The sequence below is a fragment of the Candoia aspera genome, chromosome 6 (assembly GCF_035149785.1).
Source record: "Candoia aspera isolate rCanAsp1 chromosome 6, rCanAsp1.hap2, whole genome shotgun sequence".
Lineage (NCBI taxonomy): Eukaryota > Metazoa > Chordata > Lepidosauria > Squamata > Boidae > Candoia > Candoia aspera.
In genome coordinates this window covers 57,903,788-57,926,173 of record NC_086158.1, presented here as the reverse complement: position 1 = coordinate 57,926,173, position 22,386 = coordinate 57,903,788, and the positions used below count along the sequence as shown (strand labels likewise).

The following is a 22,386-nucleotide window of genomic DNA, read 5'->3' as shown; positions in this document are numbered from 1 at the left end:
ATGAAGGAATGAAGTATCATTTCCCAGCATGTGGATAAAAACACTCCAGTAAGAGCAGCCATGGAAGAATATCTAGATGTCTGGAGGGAACACTTGTTATTTGTTTTGATGCTTCTGTTGTTCTATCCAAAGTTAGCTTATTGTATAAAAGGCAATTCTGGTATGATGAATATAATGATGCATATAAAGCAGTAGTTTATTCTAGGATGGGTTTCCTCTCTTCTCAGTTTAACAATGAGGGTTGTGAGCTGCTGTGGGAAGTGGGGTGGAGAAGAGAGAGAGAGAGACTCCTGAAGGATAACAGATAATGTGTGCAGAAAAAGCAGGACCTTGCATATCTTACTCAGTTTGGGGAGATAAGAGACAAACAGTTGACGGATGTTTTTTCTGACAATAAGAATAGAAGATGATCAATGTATAATCATGCTTTATTATGCTATAATGAAAAAAGAAGACTACAGGAGGTGAGCTGTAGCCCAATACAAAAGATCAGACCCCTGCCCCACCCCCAAGTTTGAAGGCCTGAAATGAAGATCCCAAACTACAATCCTGAAAAAATTTGGTTTACTTGTTTGCAAAAAATTGGGTAGAGTACTGTTCATTACCAGAATTCTGGAAATTCTGTAATAAAAGCACTAAATTATACATGTCTTTTTAAAAAACTGAAAATATAAGGAAGTAGTTCCAAACTCTACAACTCCTATCCCATCAGTAACTGTTTAATTAAGCTTTTATAAAAAATAGGAACCCACCATAATTAAGGCTGTCATGCACAGGCATCCCTGGGAAGCAGGGGGAGGGGGAGTGACAACATGCATGTCATGATGCAAATACAGTAACTTACATATCTGTATCAGATGTTGGGACACAAGTACACAAGGGTGGCATTTGCATTATGATAGCACAATATGCAAGTCATCATTTTGACATAAACTCAGTTTGTTATGGATCCCCATGCTGGCACAATATGTTTAGAACTGAATGTTGTATTTATGAAGCTATCATTAACTTGATTTATATTCCAGTATGTCCCCCCATCTAAGCTAACCTATCAGTTTCTCTATCTCTGAACTTAGAGGTGCATTATTGTTAGCAAACAACCACTGTATGCCAGACTTTTTAAATTAGCAATCTTATTTATTTTCTAGGATCAATTTCTAGGATCAATCTAGGATCTAGGATCAATTTATTTTCTAGGATCAAAATATTATGTCTTCTAAAGCAGCCCTAACACATAAAGAAGGCACCAGGTTAGGGAAAGCTACACTAAAGATTTCACATTCATTATAATTTAGGCTGCCTTCAAATAGAGAGACCTCCTGATGTCCATAGCGACAAATGCTTCTCTACATTTCACATCTGAGTTTACATTATAATAAAGGTATTATCTTAAATTTTAAAAGTGCAACAAAACCAATGAGTGATTTACTTTACAGGAAGTTCTAAGAATCCCACAAAATCCAAGGCTATTAGTTCATCCACTAGGCCACTGTTTCTCAATCTCAGCGCTTTAAGATGTATGGACTTCAACTCCCAGAATTCCCCAGCCAACATGCTTCTTCAAGCTGCTGAGGTTGAGAAACACTGCACTAGATCACAATTACAAGCCCAGTTCACACAACGTCCCTAAAGGAACCCTTTGCCTCCTCCGAGCGCCTCCATTTACTACGCCTGCGCGCTCATTTTGTTCCGTGCAAAGGCGCAGCCGCCCAATTTGGTGCCGCTGTCCAGTTTAGCGTACCAGATACCCGTAGAGGTCTGCGGGACGCTGGTAGAACATGGTGTTCAGCACTTCCTCCAGGCGCTGCGGTACTTCATTGCTCCGGTAATATTCTGCAGCCTGGTGTTTGAGATCCATGACAGTAAACCGCCGATCCTGCTGCGGTTGCACTTCCCTCCCCGCGTAAGCTTCCCCGCGCGCCACGACTTCCTCGTTCAAGATCCCCGTGGCCGTCGCTAGGAAACGGGCACGCTCTCCGCCTTGTCCCGAGACTTCCGAAGTCTCGCGAAATCGTCTCCTCTAACGCTCGACCGATCCGCACTGGTTCAACGTTCAGGGTCTGCATCTGCAACGCTGAGAGCGAGCGAGCTGCATTGAACTTAATGGGATTTACCTTGGGGGAGACACGGCCGGCGCTGCGTTGCAAGAGAACCCGTTGACACCTGTAGAAAAATAAAGCGTAGATGGGAGGAGGAATGACCCTAGTCCTTCCAGGAGGGTGTCGTCCCTGCCATCATGCCCGGATAGAGAGGGAGCTATTCTGGCACCTCATGCTTATCCTTGATGAACGTAGTCATGGTTGATTCAGTTTATTCACATTTCTGGATTCGCATGACACACTGGACCCGTACACTAACCATTAGGTTTGAATACACCTAATGCAGTAGAGTAAAATCTGGCTGGCTTGTTAGTGATTCAGGGTATCCTGAGAATTGGAAATTGAGGCTGTTCCTGCGGCTGGGGACGGTTTCTCAGCATGCATTACTTGCCGTAGATGTGGCATTCTCAGCCAGAATGATTTAGAATGAGGACTAGGCTCTGTACACTCCATGCACAATAATGTGTGATTGACAGCTCTTGGTTTATCATCTGATTTTCTTTATTTGATGGGAACTTCTTTTATTTTTTGCAAACAATATTGAATGTTAGAGATTAAGTGAGGAGGAAGTCCTCTGCTTAAAATATTATGAAGACAAGAATCTGGGAAATTTTATCGTGGAGAGGTAATTGTAGAAAATGTTGTTACATGTTTTGTTAGTACCGTAGTGAAAGAAGTCCATTTTGCTTAGATTATCAGTGAGTCAGATAGCTTACACTGAATTAATGTATTTGGATGCTGGAAATGTGATAAAATTGCTGAAGAGTTATTCAAAGAGTTTCAGAGTTTTGCATAAATCCAGTGTTTCTGTCACTAACTGAAGAATAGAAAATAGGTTTGAATACTGTTGATATCTGAAACTGATATATGTTGCTATATGTTAGTTATAGCATCAAGGAACAAAAGCTTATTGTAACCTCCTAAATGAAGTACTGTAAAGCTTGTCATTATTCAGTCGTGGAAAAATTCAGCATTTCTATCTATTAAAATTGTGAAAGCATTAGAAAGCACCTGTGGTTTCTAAAGCACCTGAGGATGTACAGAGGGAATTGACAAGATACATGAAACAAAATTTTCATCCCTTAATGGCAGCCCATTATTTTGTCTCTAAGGAATCATGTTTGCCATTGTGTCTACAGTCACTGTGTTACCAGCTCTAGGTTATGTGATGGTGTTCAAAAACTTTCAGTAACAATGTAGTGGTCCATACTGCATTAAGCAATAAAGCATGTCCCAGAAACCAAAGTGTCCAAAACCAAGTACCTAATGGCTTAAGTGATATGTGAAACAAGTCAGCAGCTTCTCCGCTTTCCCTAGACAGAGTAGAAATCATTTCTCCCTGTCTTGCTGCCCCCAAAGGAGAAGAAAGTGAGTAAGAGGTGGCAGGTGCTGCTCCAACAGAATTGGTCTCTTCTCATTCATGCCTGTTCTTTTGATAGCTCTCCTGGACTTGTCCTTCTCTCTCTGCAAAAAGAGTAAATGAGCTGGAAAAGGCAAGGGATGAGGTACTGCTGATTTCTGACAGGCACACTGGTAGCATATTTTAAACATTAGTTGATCATTGATAATAGTACCAAAAACTTACTTATAAATAACCATGTTATATTCTTGCCTTCTGAATTGAACTGAACTTAATTGAATTCCTAGACTAACATGGGGCCTGTACATGCTACAGTGTGAATGAAGTGCTTTATTCATGTTTTTCTTCCATAAAGCTTCATTTTATACCACCCCACCCTCACCTATTTAGTTTTCTGGCTCCGACACTAACAATTTAGCGTTCTGTAACCCTTGAATATTCCATGCTTGCTAAGCTCTTTGAATTCCCTCTTAGCTGTTCTTTGTTTTGCTTATATTTCTGCAAAGCCTTGATGATCCTATCTTATTAATACTTTCCTCTCATATAGATGACTCTGTTATGCAAGGACTGACTTGCACAACATAATGGACTCACCTTCCAAAGACGACAAGAAAGAAACTGATTCCAGAAAAACATATCAAACTGGTGTGAATGGACATATGCTGAAGTGGGAGGGTAATATCACCATTCCTAGCTGTGTTTAGACTGTACAAAAATTATGGTTCATTGCAGTGCAAATTAACTACAATAAATCTTAGGTGAATGAGCTCCTCCCCCTTGTTCTTTCCTTAGCATTACTTCTGTTGTTTATACTACATCTAAACCTCAAACTGTACTTAATTTAACCTCAAACTGTAGTTAATTTAAATAGTTAATTTAACCATTGAAAAGCACAAACCTCAAGATATGATTTGAAGTTGTGTTATTTCCAACAATCAGTTCTAACCAAAGTAATTAAAAGAAACAACTGCAGAAAACAGAAGTGTCCAAAATTATCATAGAATGACATAAAAAAGAGTGGATTATGTCGCTAATTAGCTTAAAGTTTATTGCCTCATTTCCACAAAAATAATGCATACTTTATCATGACATATTTCTCATTCTTATAAACAAGTTCTTTCATAAAATTGTTCTTTGATTCTACTATGGCTTAGATACCTTGTAGATCTATATTTCAAATTTTACTGTTGTATATATACATAACAGTAAATTAGACATAACAAATCACACAGCTTAACTTTTTCATTTGAAAATGGTTAAGTTGGTTAAGTGTAAGTAAATGATTAAGTGTACTAAAACATTGCTGTTGTTAGAACTATGCATGTTATCTTGAGCAATGTACTTGATCTTAGCTAGCTTAACCATTTCTCTCTATGAAATGGGGCTAAGCTCTTAAGTAATAGCATTATATAAAAGAAAGGCCTTAGAAAAAATCAGGGTTAATAGTATTTATTTATCAAACCAGCAAATATTAATCAGTACTGTTTAAATTGCTCTTTTGTATATGTTAAGTACACATTACAGAAAGCTTAGGCACTGTTTAGTTAGAGATATGTAAGACCTTTTTATTTTTTTACACAAATTGTGCGCTGATTTTCAAGACATCTCAGGTTGGTTATGATCTTTATTGTCAGAAATTTTCTAGCAAGTACCTTTTTAGGATCAAAAAAGACTCTTTGAACAACAAAATTGCTGAAGATTACCATGCTGAAAGGAACAGAGATTACAGCTTGCAAAATCTCTACCAAGGATAAAGCAACCAAAAGCCCTTTTTCACTATATGTTTGTGTGTGTGTGTGAGACACACATACAGAAACCTTTACTTTTGATGGAAAAAAACATTTCTCAATCTAAATGATCACTTTTTGCCTGTAATTTCCTCCAAAAAATACTTTGTTACTTTCTTCATTTGTAATTTTGTTTGAACTAACTGAAAATGGATACACTTAAACTGCTGTTAGCTGTATACTTCTTTAGATCTGAAATCAATGTACATGGACCTCCCTCATTGTATGTTCACTTCAGTGGGCTGGGAAGTAATGAAGAAAAATCTCCACTGCATCATTTTCTTTTTCATTCACATCCTTTCTGAAATATCCTAGTATCTCTGCAGGGAGTTAATCCCTCTTCACGTCTCTGTAGTCACCAAAAAAGTTTCTGAATTGAAAAGACATTCCTTAAAGGAGGTACTGTGCATTGCTGCATCCCATTAGTTTTTATTAAAATTCAGGAAATTAAATTTTTGGCAACACACTTACAGTTCTACACATTTTTAAAATTAAATTGTGGTCACAAACTTGGGTTCGTTTTATTTTCTGAGATAATGTGTTTTTAAGTAGCTTGACATATTCTAAAGTCTTCCAGTTTGCAAGAAATTCTTATATCAAGTATACATTGAATTACAGTTGATAAATAATTATTGTACTAGATCTAGCAGAAAATTGAATTCCCAGTGTATATTTTCATCATTATGAATTATAAATCCATAAATACTTTAGAGATAGTGCCTTATAAATTTCTCTGAATAATTTTTTTTGTGCTTTTACTGTACTAAATCAGTTATTCAGAGAGAACAACTAGGGTTATACTGTACTGTATATACTAAATTGGATCCTGATGTAGAAGATATCAATTTCCGTAAATGGAACTGCAGTCTTGACGAATGATTGCATTTTTGTGATGGCTCAACTCTAACTAAATTTGAGTCCTTTAACAGTTGAACAAAACACATTTGTCATATATAACTGGTAGCTATAAAGATGCATATATGTCAGATAGTAAAGGTAGCCAATGTATTGAGATTCATTGAAGAGTATTACAATGCAAATAGGCAAAAGATAGATTTAAATTTGTATCCACACTAATATACATGCAAAAGACTACTTTTGCACATGAGGTAGCCTTGTTGTATTGGCGAAGTGTATTTAATGCATGTAGCCTGTGTGTCTCTCTGTGGGTGTCTTTTTATATACCATATTAAGTTTCTTTATCAAACAATATTAAAATGTTGATATTTTACATTTTTCCCAAAATTTCTGTTGTCCTTACAGTTTGAGGTGTAACATATAATTTAATTGCTGCATTAAAAATGTTTAGGAATATCCAGTAATTTGCAGCCTGTTGTCAACTGTCCCTGGCTTAGGTCAGTAAACAGGATAGAGGTTTTTTTAATGTTCTTATATACTAAAATTACACATGTTTATAGCATAAATTAAATTCGTATATACAGATAGTTATCAATTTCTGGGATTATTTGATGTACTCAATTATTAATTTTTGTTTGGAAGGTAAAAAGGACTGCTTATAATCTAATTCTAAACTGTTTAATCACATTCTAAATGTCAGTGTTTGGGAGATTGTGTTGTTGCTTTCTTCAGTTTTTAATCAACATATATATATATATATATATATATATATGTGTGTGTGTGTGTGTGTATACATATACATACATACATACATACATACATATATCAAAAGGCAATACGCTCTTTGGTATTGCCTAGAGCTGCAGTTAAACAGTCCAGAAACCCCTTGGGACTCATAAAATGCAGGGTAGCCACATCTGTGCTGTTGCATTACTTTTTAGTCAGGTCTTTTTAAAGATTATTGTGTTTAGCATACAAAAATGAGGATGCTGTTGACTTTGACTCTTCATAGAATTTTCCCATAAAAGTGATCAGGGATAAGGGGAGTTTTAGAATTCTTTCCCCTGTCAATTAGTGCAAGATGGTATTTGACTTCCAGCTGTTCTAATACTCTTACGAAAAGAAATAACACAATTGCTTACTTCAGTACGACTCCCACCACTAACTTCTCTAAGCTTCTGGAAAATGGCATCAATTTTCTCTAATCCATTTGGAGATCGTAGTGTGTTAATTCTCATGTACCACAGAACATAGATTATTTACATAGTAAAAATAATGATTTCAGGACTTACTTAGAAATTCCATTGTACCAGCATTAATGAAGGATCTATTGTAAGCTATCATGTTGAGGCTTTTAAAGGACCTATTAGTTCAAGGATCATTGACACAACAGACTAATGAGTCTCTTGGCAATGTTATCATTTGTTGTGTTAATATGCTTGCAGACTGTGAACTTGAAGTCTACATCTTTGGCATGCTTGTTTGTTTCTGCATCAGATATTGCTATGCCATACATTGTGATCAAGACATTATTACGTTGTTAAATGATATTTGGAAATATTACGGAAGTCTGATTTTTTCCAGGCTAATTCAGACAATGGTGATAAAACATTTTGCATTCTAAATTATTCATTCTTTGGTCTGACTCAGATAGGTATTCACAAAGATTTTGTAATTTAGTGAACAAAACATTTAAAAATGTGGCATGCTATTTTTACCAGCTAAGTATATGAATATCTTGAAATGTTTCTTCAATACTCAGAAAAAATTAACTTGAATATTAAATTATGAAAACTAATCAATAAAGTGCTTTTAATGTTGTTTAAATTCAGGGCTTTACTGGAAATTATTTTTATGGGAACACTGATAAAAAATTTCAGACTTGACTGCTCATTAGCATGTACTTCATTTGCATTCCTTAAAAAGTAAAACTTTTACATGATCATTTTAGATTGCTAAAAAAGCTGGATATAATATATCACTGTTGTTCAGTAACAGGCCTGGATTATTCATGACTACTAGAAGTATGCCTGCTGGAGTTGAATGGGAATTTCTCTGAAATAAACAGATACAGCAAGGATAGGCAACCTGATTCCTCCAATGTTTTGACTACAACTCCCATAATTCTTTATACTTATGAGAGAGCCAGTTTGGTCTAGTGGTTAAGGTGCTGGTCTAGAAACCAGGAGTCTGTGAGTTCTAATCCCGCCTTAGGCTTGAAAGGGTGACCTTGGGACAGTCACTCTCTCTCAGCCCAACTCACCTCACAGGGTTGTTGTGGGGAAAATAGGAGGAGGAAGGAATATTAGGTATATTTGCCCCCTTGAGTTATTTATAAAAATAATAAAGGGATAAAAAATAAATAAATAAATAAATAGTGATATTTGCTGCTTCCCCCTACTCTCAAATCCTGCTGTGTTGCCTCATCGTGGTGGTGGGAGTTTCTGGGAGGGATGAGCAAAGAAATACCATGAGTGTACACCAAAGGTATGTATTCCCACCAGGGTGTCATGTTCACTGTTTCAATGTAGTTTATACATTGTAACGTTTCACATGCCATGGCACTGACACGCGTTTCTGTTTGGGAGGGAGCTGCTGTGAAACCTTGTACCAAGCTCTGTATCTGAATTCCTTACAATGGAATGTGTTTGGGTTATGTTATCTGTTCAAGGCCTTTTCCCGCAGACCATCAGAAACCGTTAGGAGCACCTGGGATTGTGAACTTGAGAAGCTTCTATGGGGGGAGGGATTTCATTTGCACCAAGGGTTTTTAGTTTGAATTTGGCACGCTTTCATCATTCTCAGCTTTCTTTGTGATCCTGCTTACTATTCTTTAATAAATCAGATATCCTTGAATCTTGCCTGTGAGTCTGATACTCTTTTAGAATAGGCAATCATTACATAAAGCTGAGAATCCCAAAATTGTACCGTTAGCTCCTACCAAGATCAGTCTCTTGTGAGGGAAAATAGTTAACGATGGCTGAGTCGCAATCCACGACCGGGGGACTTGAGGAGATGGCTAGTGTGATGCCCGAGTCTACGGTCAGGAGCAGGGAACTAAATCTCACCACAGAGCCTTCAGAATCCCGAGACCTGTCAAGGGATGAATCGAGTTCCAATTCTGACGCAGAGGAATCTACTGATGCAGAAGAGCCAGAGAAACCGGCACCCAGCGAAGTGGTCGCAGAGTTAATCACCTTGGATGAGGTGGGGGAACCCCAACCAGGGACGTCAGGGATGTCTTGGAAGTATCGGTTCCTGCTAACCCCAGACAGGGTGTCAACTGAAAGGAAACCAGGCGCACGAAGGAGAGGGGATTCCCGAACCCCTGAGAGATTAAGAGTGATGGAAGCCAAATTAGAATCGATGGAGTACATGTTGAAAAACCTGTCTTTGTCACTGGAGGGGCAAGGGAGATCCCAGCTTCCCGCAACCATCCCCCATACTCCCTTCCAGACCGCCGGCGGAGCGGGGCTGGAGATGGCTCCGGGATGAATCTCCACCCCGCAGAGCCCGGTCGTCAGTATCCTCACCCCGTAAGGGGAAAGCTACTGTAACCTGGGGCCAAACCACACAAGCGCCTGATGGTCACACTCCAACTGGAGGTGGAGTGAGAGACTTTTCTGTCAAATTTGATGGGGATCTGACAAAGTTATCTTTTTTCTTAACTAATGCTAAGAGTTATATGAGGCAGTTTGGGGCATGCTTCCCTTCCGAAGAGGCTAAGATAACTGCCATCACCACCAAGTTGAAGGGTTGAACGGCTGACTGGTATGTTCAATTAACTGATGCTGACTCACCTGCACTGGATTATTTTTATGATTTCATGTGGGCGTTAGTTACATTTTGAAGATCCCCTGGCCAGAGCAAGAGCTAAGAAGGCACTGAAGGATCTTACCCAGGGCCAAATGTCAGTAGCTGATTATGCCCTAGAGTTTAAAGCTCTAGCTGGGAAAATCATTGACTGGTCTGAGTCCACTCTAATAGAACGTTTTAAAGAGGGACTCAACCGGGACGTCCTATGTTGGGCGTTGTGTAGAGACGACCCCAAGTCATTGTACGACTGGATCTGTCTGACAGGAAAGGCTGAGCATGCTCAGCATACCTTCATGCAAACCAGAAGACCTGAAAAACCACCAGCCACCGTGAGGGGACCCTGAAGTGCTGCGACTGCTGCCCAGCCAGGTTATAGAGCCTGGGATGAGGAAAGAGATCAGCGCTATGCGAGGGGTCAGTGCTTCAGATGTGGAAAAGATGGACATCAAGCAGCTGATTGCCCAAAAGCCAAGGCTGGTGATCAAATGGGGAAGCCGCCAGCCAAATCGTCCCCCCCTTCGTGGCAAATGACAGCAGCCAAAGGGACAGCCGATGCAGAGGAAGTAATATACTTCTTGGGAGAGGCTGAAGCCGACTCCAAGGAGCCGGTGGGAAACACCAGCCACCTGCTATGAAGGGCGCCAGTGGGCAGGTGGAAGAGGATGGGCGCGAAGATGCTATGGTGAGTGCTGACTGTCCCACTTGAGCAGTAAAAGTGAAATTGGGTTCCTGCACAAAAACTACAGAGGTCTGGGCTTTAGTTGACTCTGGGTGTTCCAGGTGTTTAATTCACCCTGAACTGGTTGCTGCTTTGGACCTGCCTAGTTTCCTCCTCCAGCATCCTTTGATCTTCACACAGTTGGATGGTTTGACAGCGGGGGGGGGGGATCCATTTCACTGGAGCTGTGGCAATGCAAATGGGCAGTCACCGTGAGACTTTGAAATTCGTTGTGGCACCTGTTGGCAATCCCTTGGTAATCCTGGGGATCCCATGGTTGACCTATCGAAGCCCCTATATAAACTGGGAGCACAGAACCATAACTTTCACTGATAGATTTTACCAAGCTCCCACAACAGAGATAATTGCCTGAGCGGGGGTTGGAAAGGCAGCGATCACCACGCCGTGCCCTACCTTGCCACATTTAGAAGGCTTGCCTGCTCAATACCAAGAATTTGCAGACGTATTTGGGGAAGTGGAAGCAGATCAGTTACCCCCTCACCGGAAAACCAACTGTGCAATAGAGTTGGTCCCCAATGCTCAATTACCCAAGGCAAAAATTTATCCAATGACTCAGAGGGAGCTTGAGGCATTACGGGACTTCATTGACAAAAATCTGTCCAGGGGGTTTATTGAACCTGCTAATTCCCCAGTTGGGGCCCCTGTGTTATTCTGGGAAAAGAAAGATGGCATGCTTTGACTCTGTACAGACTATCGAGGGTTAAATTCCATCCCTATTGTCAACAAGTACCCTCTCCCTCTTATGAAGGACATGTTAGCTCATTTGTCAAAGGGAAAGATTTTCTCCAAGCTCGATCTTCGCGAAGCCTATTTCCACATTCGCATAAAAGCTGGGGATGAGTGGAAAACTGCTTTTAATTGCCCGCTAGGATCGTTTCAGTACAAAGTCCTCCCTTTTGGGTTAGCAGGGGCACCCGGAGTCTTCATGCAGTTGATTAATGAAGTTTTACATGATCATTTGTTTAAAGGGATTCTGGTCTATCTAGATGATGTTCTCATTTACACTGAAACTGAGGAGGAACACAAACGCCTCCTCAAACAGGTGTTACGCAAGCTTAGAGATGCCAAACTCTATGCCAAACTTTCCAAATGTGAGTTTCACAAAACCCAACTTGACTATCTGGGCTATCGAGTGTCTGACCAGAGTATAGAGATGGACCCTGCTAAAATTCAGGCCATTCTCAGTTGGGAACGCCCCCACACCTAGAGGCAATTACAAAGTTTCCTAGGGTTCAGTAATTTATATTGGCAATTCATCCAGGGGTTCACTGAGATTTGTCTCCCCCTTACTGATTTGCTCCATACCAAGGGCTTGGGGGAAACCCGCAAGTAAAAAACCCTGGGGCAGTGCTGAATTGGACAACTGAATGTCAAGCAGCCTTTGAGAAACTAAAAGCCCTTTTCACTGCTGAACCCATTCTACAGCACCCTGATCCTGAGCGCCCTTTTGTGGTCCAAGTTGATGCTTCTGACTCCTCCATTGGGGCTATTTTACTACAAAGGATTCAGAAAATCGCTTAAAACCCTGCACTTATCTATCCAGAAAATTTTCTGAGACAGAGCGCTGTTGGCATGTTTGGGAAAAGGAGGCGTTTGCTGTAAAAGCAGCTTTAGAAACCTGGCGCCATCTCCTTGAAAGCGCTAAATGCCCTTTTGAGGTTTGGACCGATCACAGGAATTTAGAAGCCCTCCGCACCCCAAGACGTCTCAGCCCTAAACAGATTCACTGGGCTCAGTTTTTCAGCCATTTCAACTTCCAATTAAAATTTATTCCAGGAAAGAAAAACTTTTTAGCCGATGCCTTGTCACGTTTACCTCAGGACCTTGACCAGGTGGCAGATGTGGTTGGAACTGTTCTCACTGAACCACAATTGGGCTTGGTTGCTGTCACTTGGAGCCAGACCCGTGCGCAAGCAACTCCGCCCCCAGCCCAGCCTGGGAAGCGGAAAGTGCAAGTTCCTTGTCAGTTACAGAAGGACTTTCTCAAGGCACTGAAATCTGACACTTGGTTGCTAGCTAATAGAGACAATGTTTCTTTTGAAAATGGTCTGGCGTGGGTGGAACACCACCTTTATGTGCCCGAAACGTTAAGAGCCAATGTTTTGCAGCATTCCCATGATGATAAACTTGCTGGACACTTTGGTTTTGTCAAAACCTTGCATTTGGTTCACTGTCAATTTTGGTGGCCAACCTTAAGACATGATGTAAAAGACTATGTTGCTTCCTGTCCTGTTTGTGCCATGTCAAAATGTAAAGGGGGGAAACCACAGGGGCTTTTACAGCCAGTGGCCAGTCCATCCTGCCCCTGGGATGAGATTTCTATGGATTTCATTGTAGACTTGCCTCCCAGTCAGAAGAAAACTGTCATTTGGGTGATAAAATATTTTTTCTCTAAGCAAGCTCATTTCATTCCATGTGCATCCATTCCGTCAGCCCCACAATTGGCGCGCCTGTTTCTCCACCACATCTACCACCTCCACGGTAGCCCCTCCCATTTGGTCAGTGAACGCGGCACACAGTTTACTTCCCAATTTTGGAAATCATTTTTAAAATTGATTGGCACCAAACAAGCCCTGTCCACATCGTCCCATCCGGAAACTGACGGTTCTACTGAGATTTTAAACGCCACTCTGGAACAGTTTCTTAGAGCATACATTAACTACCATCAGGACAATTGGGTGGACTTATTACCTTTTGCTGAGGTTGCTTATAACAATGCTGTCCATTAGAGTACCAGGCAAACCCCTTTTCGTGTGGTCTCCGGTCACAACTTTGTTCCTATCCCTGAACTGCCACAGCCCCCTTCCCAAACGTGTTCTGCATCTGACTGGGCTATTAAACTGTCTGATTCCTGGCTGGTAATTCAACAAGCTTTGGCTGATGCCCAGGTTGCTTACAAGTCACAAGCTGATAAGCATCGCTCTTTACAACACAACTTCAAAGTTGGAGATCAGGTGTATCTATCTACTAAATTTATCAAATTGCCTCAACCCTCTAAAAAACTTGCTCCCAAATTCATTGGTCCTTTTCCTATTGTGGGTCTTGTCAATCCAGTCACTGTTAAATTGGAACTGCCTCACAGTTTAAAACGCTTGCACCCTGTTTTCCATTGCAGCTTGCTTAAGCCTGTGCACCACTCACCACAGTGGCACCCTCAACCTCTCCCTCCTGCTCCAATTATGATTGACGGCAAACAACACTTTGAAGTCAAGGACATCATTGATTCTCGCAAGCTTCAAGGCACCCTTCAATATCTGGTCTGATGGACACACTTTCCACATCCTGAATGGGTCTCTGCCTACCATGTCAACGCTCCTGATTTAGTTAACTGTTTCCACCTTGCTTACCCTTTGAAGCCTGCTGATTAATGTATTCTTTATTTTGGGGGGGCAGTATGTCATGTTCACTGTTTCAATGTAGTTTATACATTGTAATGTTTCACATGCCATGGCACTGACACGCGTTTCTGTTTGGGAGGGAGCTGCTGTGAAACCTTGTACCAAGCTCTGTATCTGAATTCCTTACAATGGAATGTGTTTGGATTATGTTATCTGTTCAAGGCCTTTTCCCGCAGACCATCAGAAACCATTAGGAGCACCTGGGATTGTGAACTTGAGAAGCTTCTACGGGGGGAGGGATTTCATTTGCACTGAGGGTTTTTAGTTTGAATTTGGCATGCTTTCATCATTCTCAACTTTCTTTGTGATCCTGCTTGTTGTTTATTTGTTTAGTCGCTTCCGACTCTTCGTGACTTCATGGACCAGCCCACGCCAGACTTCCTGTCAGTCGTCAACACCCCCAGCTCCCCCAGGGACGAGTCCATCACCTCTAGAATATCATCCATCCACCTTGCCCTTGGTTGGCCCCTCTTCCTTTTGCCTTCCATTCTCCCTAGCATCAGCATTTTCTCCAGGGTGTCCTGTCTTCTCATTATGTGGCCAAAGTATTTCAGTTTTGCCTTTAATATCATTCCCTCAAGTGAGCAGTCTGGCTTGATTTCCTGGAGTATGGACTGGTTGGATCTTCTTGCAGTCCAAGGCACTCTCAGAATTTTCCTCCAACACCACAGTTCAAAAGAATCTATCTTCCTTCTCTCAGCCTTCCTTATGGTCCAGCTCTCGCAGCCATATGTTACTACAGGGAACACCATTGCTTTAACTATGTGGACCTTTGTTGTCAGTGTGATGTCTCTGCTCTTAACTATTTTATTGAGATTTGTCATTGCTCTTCTCCCAAGGATTAAGCGTCTTCTGATTTCCTGACTGCAGTCAGCATCTGCAGTAATCTTCGCACCTAGAAATACAAAGTCTTTCACTGCTTACTGTTCTTTAATAAATCAGATATCCTTGAATCTTGCCTGTGAGGCTGATACTGTTTTCGAATAGGCAATCATTACACAGGGTCACCCAAGGCAAGAAAGTCATCTCAGCTGCCCAGCTAAAGTAAGCAGGCACCAGCAATATAGCAAGATGCTGGAGGCAAATGATCACTGTTGTGAACACAGCAATAGCATCATCCATACTGTGCAGGAGAAGGCTCATAGTAAACCACTCCTGTACTTTACCAAGAAAACCATATGGATACTTAATATAAAGTGACTAACAATATAGTGTCAGATGATAGGTGCCCCAGGTCAAGATAGATACAGATCTTAGCAATGGACTTAACAAAAGGTTCCAGAGACATTTTAATAGAGACAAAAAGTAGTACAGGTAGTCCTCTTTTACCAACGGTAATTGGGACCAGGAACTCAATTGCTAAGTGACTTGGTTGTAAGGTCCGATGTCACGTGATCGTGTTGACTTATGACCACAGTTCCAGCAGTCCCAGTTGCTATCATTAGGTGAATCTTGCATGGTTGCAGCATCCTGCGGTCCTGTAATCACCATTTGCAACTTTCTGCCGGGTTCCCCATTTACTTTGCCTGTTGGAAGCCAGCAATGGAGATCGCAAATGGTGATCATGTGACTGTGGGATGCTGCAACATCGTAATTGTGAGCTCGTTGCCGAGTGCCCAAATCATGATCATATGACTGCGGAGACACTACAACAGCCACAACTATGAGGATCTATCATAAGTATCCCTCATTCAGCACCATTATAACTTCAAACATCACTGAATGAGTATATGTTAAGTGAAGACTACCTGTATTAGCTGTAAACAGACACAGAAAAACAAGAGAAATCTTCAAAAGATCTCTGAACTCAGAGGGAAGTTCTAACCTCAAATTGGTATGCTAAAGGACACCAAATATGGAAGATCAAACAAAGACAGAAGGTGCACATTGAAGTTCTGTACAATACAGTGTCAATAATCAGATACATTAGAAGATATTCCCTACTTAAAAGAAGTTCTAGTACTAGAAGTTGAAGTAAGATCAGCACTCCAGCCATGACTAAGTTAGAAGGCTACAGGAATTAATGGGATAGCTACAGAAATATGGCAATCAATAGAAAAAGAATCAGTCAGGGTCCTAACCAAGTTATGCCAGTAAATCTGGAGAAGGACACAGTGCCAACAGATTGGAGGATGTCAGTCTACATATTGGTACTAAAGGAGACTTAACAGAGCATGGAAACTATTACACATTATCCTTAATTTCATATGTTAGGAAAATAATGCTTAGGATCATCCAACACAGAATAAGGCCATATATGGAAATGGAGATGTCAGATTTTCAAGCTGGTGTTAGAAAAGGCCAAGGAATGAGATACATTATTCTTGTTGCATACTGCATAATTGAGTAAACCTGAGAATGGAAAAAAAATGTGCTTTATAGATTATGGAAAGGCCTTCGATTGTATTAATTACAGTATGTCAAACTGTGGAATGTGCTTAGGAAAATGGGAATCCAGGGACATCTTATTGTCCTCACATGAAACCTATAGAAGGTATAGTACAGATAGAACATGGTGAAATAAACTGGTTGGAGGTCAGCAAGGGAGTGAGATAAGCCTATATATACTCTCCTTGTTTATTCAACCTATATCCTGAATATATTTTGACAGAGGCTAGATTGGAAGAAGATTAATGTGGTTTTAAAACCAGAGAAAGAAGCATCAATAACCTGCACTATGCTGATGACACTATTGTGATAGTTGAACATGCAAATAATCTGCAAGCTCTTGTAATGAAAGTCAAGAACCACAGTGAAAAACATAGACTAAAATTAAATATAAAGATGAAACTAATGACAACCCGTACAGCAACTATTATTAGAAATGACAATAAAGATATTGAAGTGATAGAAAGCTTCTGCCTTTTAAGATCAACTATCAGCAATAAAGGAAACAGCCCTCATGAAATATCCCATAGACTAGCACTTGGTAAGGTAGCAATGAAGGCCTTGGAAAAGAGACATGTCTATGACATTTCTGTATCAACCAAAGATCAGAATTGTGCAGACAATGTTTTTTCCTTTGATTCTCTATGGAAGTGAAAATTGAACTTTGAAGAAGCAAGACAGAAAGAGTATTGGCACTTTTGAACTTTGGTGTTGGTGAGGATTCCTGAAAGTATAATGCATACTGAAGAAAGCAAACAAAATAAATGTAGAACAAATAAATCCAAAATTCTCCCTTGAGGCACAAATGACCAAACTTAAATGATCATATTTTGGACATATTATGCATATTATGCAGACTTTTCCTTTGAGAAGTCTGTAATGCTAGGAAAGATGGAAGCAAAGTGAAGAAGGGGACTACCAGCAGCAGAAGACCTGAAGGGTCAGGTTCAGGATGGATCACCCTGGAGAAGGTCTGTGTATGTGGGTGCTAAAAGTCAACATCAACTTGATGGCACATAGTTGAATATTTGCTGTGGCTGATGATGCAAAGTCCAGAAATTATGGAAACTTCAGATTGTCCGTGCCTACTACACTGGATTGCAGCCTGAAAAGAGCAGTCCAAAGGCTAACTAAAGACTAGCTGAAAGGTAATTGAATGCCAAGGAAGTGCTGCTCTGCCAACAGACAGAAGTGGTAACAGGACATTTCTATCTACAATATCCTTCTCCCCACTAACTGGTTTCCTACAACATGCTTAAGGTAATCATTAGTCCATTTTCTGGACCTGCAAAATATATTGGACCATAAACCTACCCAAAAGCATAGATTTCCACAATTCACTAAGACAGAAAATGATAAAACAAGGCTAATGCAGTCAGTAAGACTTATCCAGCTTGGGCTAAAAATGTCAGCTGCACCCTTTCTAATGTTATCAGCACTTTACTGGATGGTTATCTGTAGCTTTCCAAAAGATCAGGAGGCTGACCTGAAGCTCCTTCACCCTTGAAAAAGTGCCCATTTATAATAATAAATGCTAAAAGTATTAATAATTAAAAAAACCTCCCCAAAATTCTTCTCAAAACCTAGTCCTGCCCACATATGTGATGGCCTCACCCACTTTGTAGCTGTCAACCTCACAAAATTGAAGTATGGCCCTTGGCCACAAAAAGGTTATGTATCTCTACACTGCAGGCTGCTAAGTAACAAAAAGCTTGTAGAAAAGTTTGGATAATTAAGAAAAATCTGGATGAGTTATTACACACAAATTAAGTCTATATTTTAAAAACACCAAGATTTAAAAGAAACTTCAGATATTGCTTATCTCTTTATAGCTATTATGAAGTTAACGCCTACATATAACAGCTAAAACTTAACAAGGAAAATGAATGCATTTGTATAGGAAAAACATTATATAACTATTCCTCATATGGATAAATACTTTGCCTAGGCCCCCTTTCTTGCTGTTTTACATATACAAAACATTTCTATATTTCTATATTAATATATTTATATTAAATATAAAATAATTATTGTGTTTCTGAATGGGCATAACAATTGTAGTTGAAGAACTGAATGCTTCTTTAGCAAAAATGATTATAACTGTATTACAGCCCCATTGAAGCCAAGCAAACGATTGCAGGCCTAGTGACAAACATTACTTTCAATGGGTACATTAGCAAATCACATGTGTGAATTGAACCCTTTTGTTTTTTATTTGTTATCCATAATGGTTTTCACTGCTGAAGAAGCAAACTAGTGTTTTTCCTCAAAAGGCATCACAAAGAAAACGATACCCTGTGCACTGTTTGAATTTTCAGTATAGTTAAGAAGGCTGAAAAAATAATGCTTTAACTGTGACTGTTATCAGGTAAACATGGAAAACGGGAGGTGGTATCCAGTTAATCCTTCTCCACAATGTAACAGCTGCAGTTAGTGCAATGGCTAATTCAACTCCTGACCTTGCTGTCCCCATATGCTTCAAAATCTTCTCTAGAAGTTTGGGTGATTCTCCCACATGGAATCAAAGAACTGCAAGGGAAAAGGAAAAAAAAAAGAAATTATATTTTTCTATATAGAAAAAATTGTGCTAAAAGAAAAAGATATATAGTACTTCGAGTCGTTGAGCATGCATACAGACATGCACACACACATACACACACCACTTGGTATCCAGTACAATTTACTGTTGTGACAGAAGGGCCCTGAAAGAAAAGTTTGCACATTAAAGACTTGGGTTTTCATTTTTTTAAAATATACCCTGCTGCTTATCTTAGAGTAAAATGAGCTTTGCACAAATTCGCAATATGGGTTGAAGAACTACATTAAACGTTAAAGTAATATTTCTGAAATTTTGAGGAATGGTTACCTATAAGAAAAGGAGAAAAGAACATGAAAAGTAAACCTTTGACTGTAACAGAAACAAAAACCAAAGCCTCAAACAGCCAAATAACATCAGTAGCCTTTGCTATTTTTTTCCCTCTGTAATAATCAATAGCAAAGGGGAATGAAAAAAATGCAGATGTAATTAAAACAGCTATATTGCATGCACGTAATTGTGTGCATGTAAAGTTGCAGGTACAGAATATTTAGCTGAAAACTGCATTCTTGTATTTTCCCAGCACAAACATTCATGGAACAGTAGCTATTAGTGTGGCATTATTTACTTTGGTGGAGATCTGTGTTTGCATTTACACATAAAAAATATAGCTGAATAAATCTAAGGAGATGAACATGAGCAGACGCGGTTGTCGCTATGAGTTTTTCTTCTGGGTAAACGTGCACAGCATTGTTCTGCAAGGCTGCAGCCCCACTCCAACTTACCTTCCTTGGGGAAGTCTGTCAACTGCACATGAAGTTCTGTAACAAATGTTGCGTACTATGATTTCATCAGGAATATTTTGCTTTGTGTCTTTTCAGTCTGTATCCAGATCAAATAATACGATTGTCATGTATTTTTAGCACAAGTTTACCCACATAGAATGGCTGCTAAGAATACATTTAAGAGTCTCTGCCCTGAGACTTAAAAGCTAAAATGAGACAGAAGAAAAGGAATTTGGAGGGCGCTCACTGGTTTAGTTGCCCTGATTCTGTTTTGGGTCTCATTGTTTGTCTTGCATACAATCTACAACTGAGATGTCCTTGTTGTTTGCTGATCTGCTATTTTTTCTCCATTTTTCTCTTTTGCTTGTACTATTTGTCTTTTGCTTTCTGTTCAGAATTCAGGCTGATTCTGGGGTGGTGTGTGTTTTTTTCCCTTCAGCCATAAAACCGTACATAAACATTTCTTGTAGCATTTCTATCTCTATACCTAATGGTGCACTCTTTGTACAACTGCATGGAAATAAGTAAATTTGGCAGAATTTAATTAAATATATTATTTGCTAGGGGCTCCCTCTGGATATCATAATTAAATACAGTACACCACTGATGAACACAAGCTGCTGAATAGGTGCTAAGCATTGAGAGCCTAGCCAGGCATGAAGAACATCACATGCAGCTCTGAGAAGTTTTTGCACTTCGATTCTTATCAGCCTTGTTTGGCGTGGCAAATGGTTAGGGATGATGGGAGTTCCCATTCAAAAATAGTTGGAAGTTCTCACCAGATGAGTCACTATGTATGATTCATCAGTATTGTGACTTTCAGAAACCATTTCAGTCTGGCTTTAGATCTAATTTTGGAATCTTTGGTTACTCTAGCAAATACTCTACTCTAAAAACTGAGATGGGTGCATTTCTTCTGTTCTGCAGACTTAGAGCTACTTGGACACAAGCAGCCTTTGGGGCCAAGTAGTTTAAGTGGGAATTTAAGGTATGGTGTTTCAACTCTTCCTGAGCAGGTAAGGGACTAAATTTGATATTTTGTTTATGACTTGTAGAGCCTCTGCCCTTTCCTATGTATCGAACTGACAGGTCACCCAAAGATGAAGCTCAGTGTTAGTAAGAAGCAGATGATACCAAATTCCTTATCTCCTTTCTCCCTTGTTCCAGACAAGCTTTAAATGTCATGATTTGGTACCTGGAAACACTGATATATTCAATGTTTAGCAAAACAAGTTTCATACAGAGAAGAGAAAGGCATAGTTGTTTGGTATAGCCGATCTGGAAAATAAGTTCTTCTGAATCTGCTTGAAGTTACTCAGGTGTTAATGTATGACCAGTGATACTCTTATTTTTTGCTTTTTAATTCTTTTCATTTTTATTATTTATTTTATTTTTTATTTATTGAATTTTATCACTGCCCATCTCCCCCTAAAGGAGGGACTCTGGGCAGTTTATTGTATTGTTAAATCATGATAAGTTGTATGGTTTAAATACAGTGATGTTTCTATGATATGACTAGAGATTATTAACATTCTATTACTTAGACAGCTTGATTGATTATGTGCCATCAAGTTGTTGTTGACCCTTAGCGAACACATAGATGGATTGCCTCTGTGATGATCTGTCCCTAAGCTGGTCCTTCAGCTCTTCCAACAGTGACCCATCAGCTGTAACTGAGACTATCCACCTTGCTGCTAGTCATCCTCTTCTTCTCTTTCCTTCCACCTTTCCCAGCGTTAAAGTCTTCTTCAGAGAGCTGGGTCTTCACATAATGTGTCCCAAGTAGGATAATTTGAGCCTGGTCATTTTGTGCCTCAAGTGAGAACTCTGGGTTATCTGTTTGATGTTTCATTTGTTTGTTTTCTTGGCTGTACATGGTATTCTCAGGAGTCTTCTCCAACATTAGATAACTTAGAGTACTGAAAATAGAGAAAGGAAAGAAAAAAATTCTATTAATATTAATTACCATTTAGGATGTCAATATTACAAGCATAAAATTATTTGGCTTTCTCATCCAAAGTTAAATATAACAACCACAGCAACTCACATAAAAGTATTGTTTATATGATAATGGTTTTGATCTTAAGCAAATTACTTAATATTAAAATCTCCATTGTATTGTTACTATGTCTCTGTCTGTGTGTTGATAAAAGGAAAAAAGAAGATAGACAAAGCAAATTTAACAAAAGTTGAAATACCTAAAGTAAAAAAGAAAGGAAAAAGATGAGAAGGAGGAGGAGGGGAAGGGGAAGGGGAAGAACTACTATAGGTTTCTGACTCCGCCTTTTTATACATTTGCTAATTTGTGATATTTGTGGATATTCAGGCCTCTTAAAAGCCAGACCGTAAGTGGTTATATTTACCATGCTGCGTGATGTACTCTTGCTCTGCTGGTACTGGTGCCGCAACTACATTTTCTCCTAAAGGCTGCAGATAGGTCAAAGTGACTTAACTGATGACAATATCTTGTGCATTTTAGGTATTTTAGCTTATGAAAATTGAAAATCAGAATTGTTCCAGAATGCAGGTTGTCCACTAAAGCTGCATGTGAGGACATATGACTCCATTATTAAAACATTTGCAGTTGTCTTCCGTTCAGTTCAGGATGTTACCAATAGTT

General features: G+C 39.6%; 1 protein-coding gene across 1 annotated transcript in view; it reads right to left on the bottom strand.

Annotated features, from left to right (window-relative positions):
* Positions 1-22,386, bottom strand: part of ENO4 (enolase 4) — an 84,198-nt gene that overhangs the window by 25,243 nt on the left and 36,569 nt on the right. Inside the window, exons 2-3 of the mRNA XM_063307812.1 lie at positions 2,115-2,163; positions 1,742-2,020 (exon numbers count right to left, since the gene is read on the bottom strand). Of these exons, the coding sequence (XP_063163882.1) occupies positions 1,742-2,020; positions 2,115-2,163 (328 nt within the window). The remainder of the gene's footprint in view (positions 1-1,741; positions 2,021-2,114; positions 2,164-22,386) is intronic.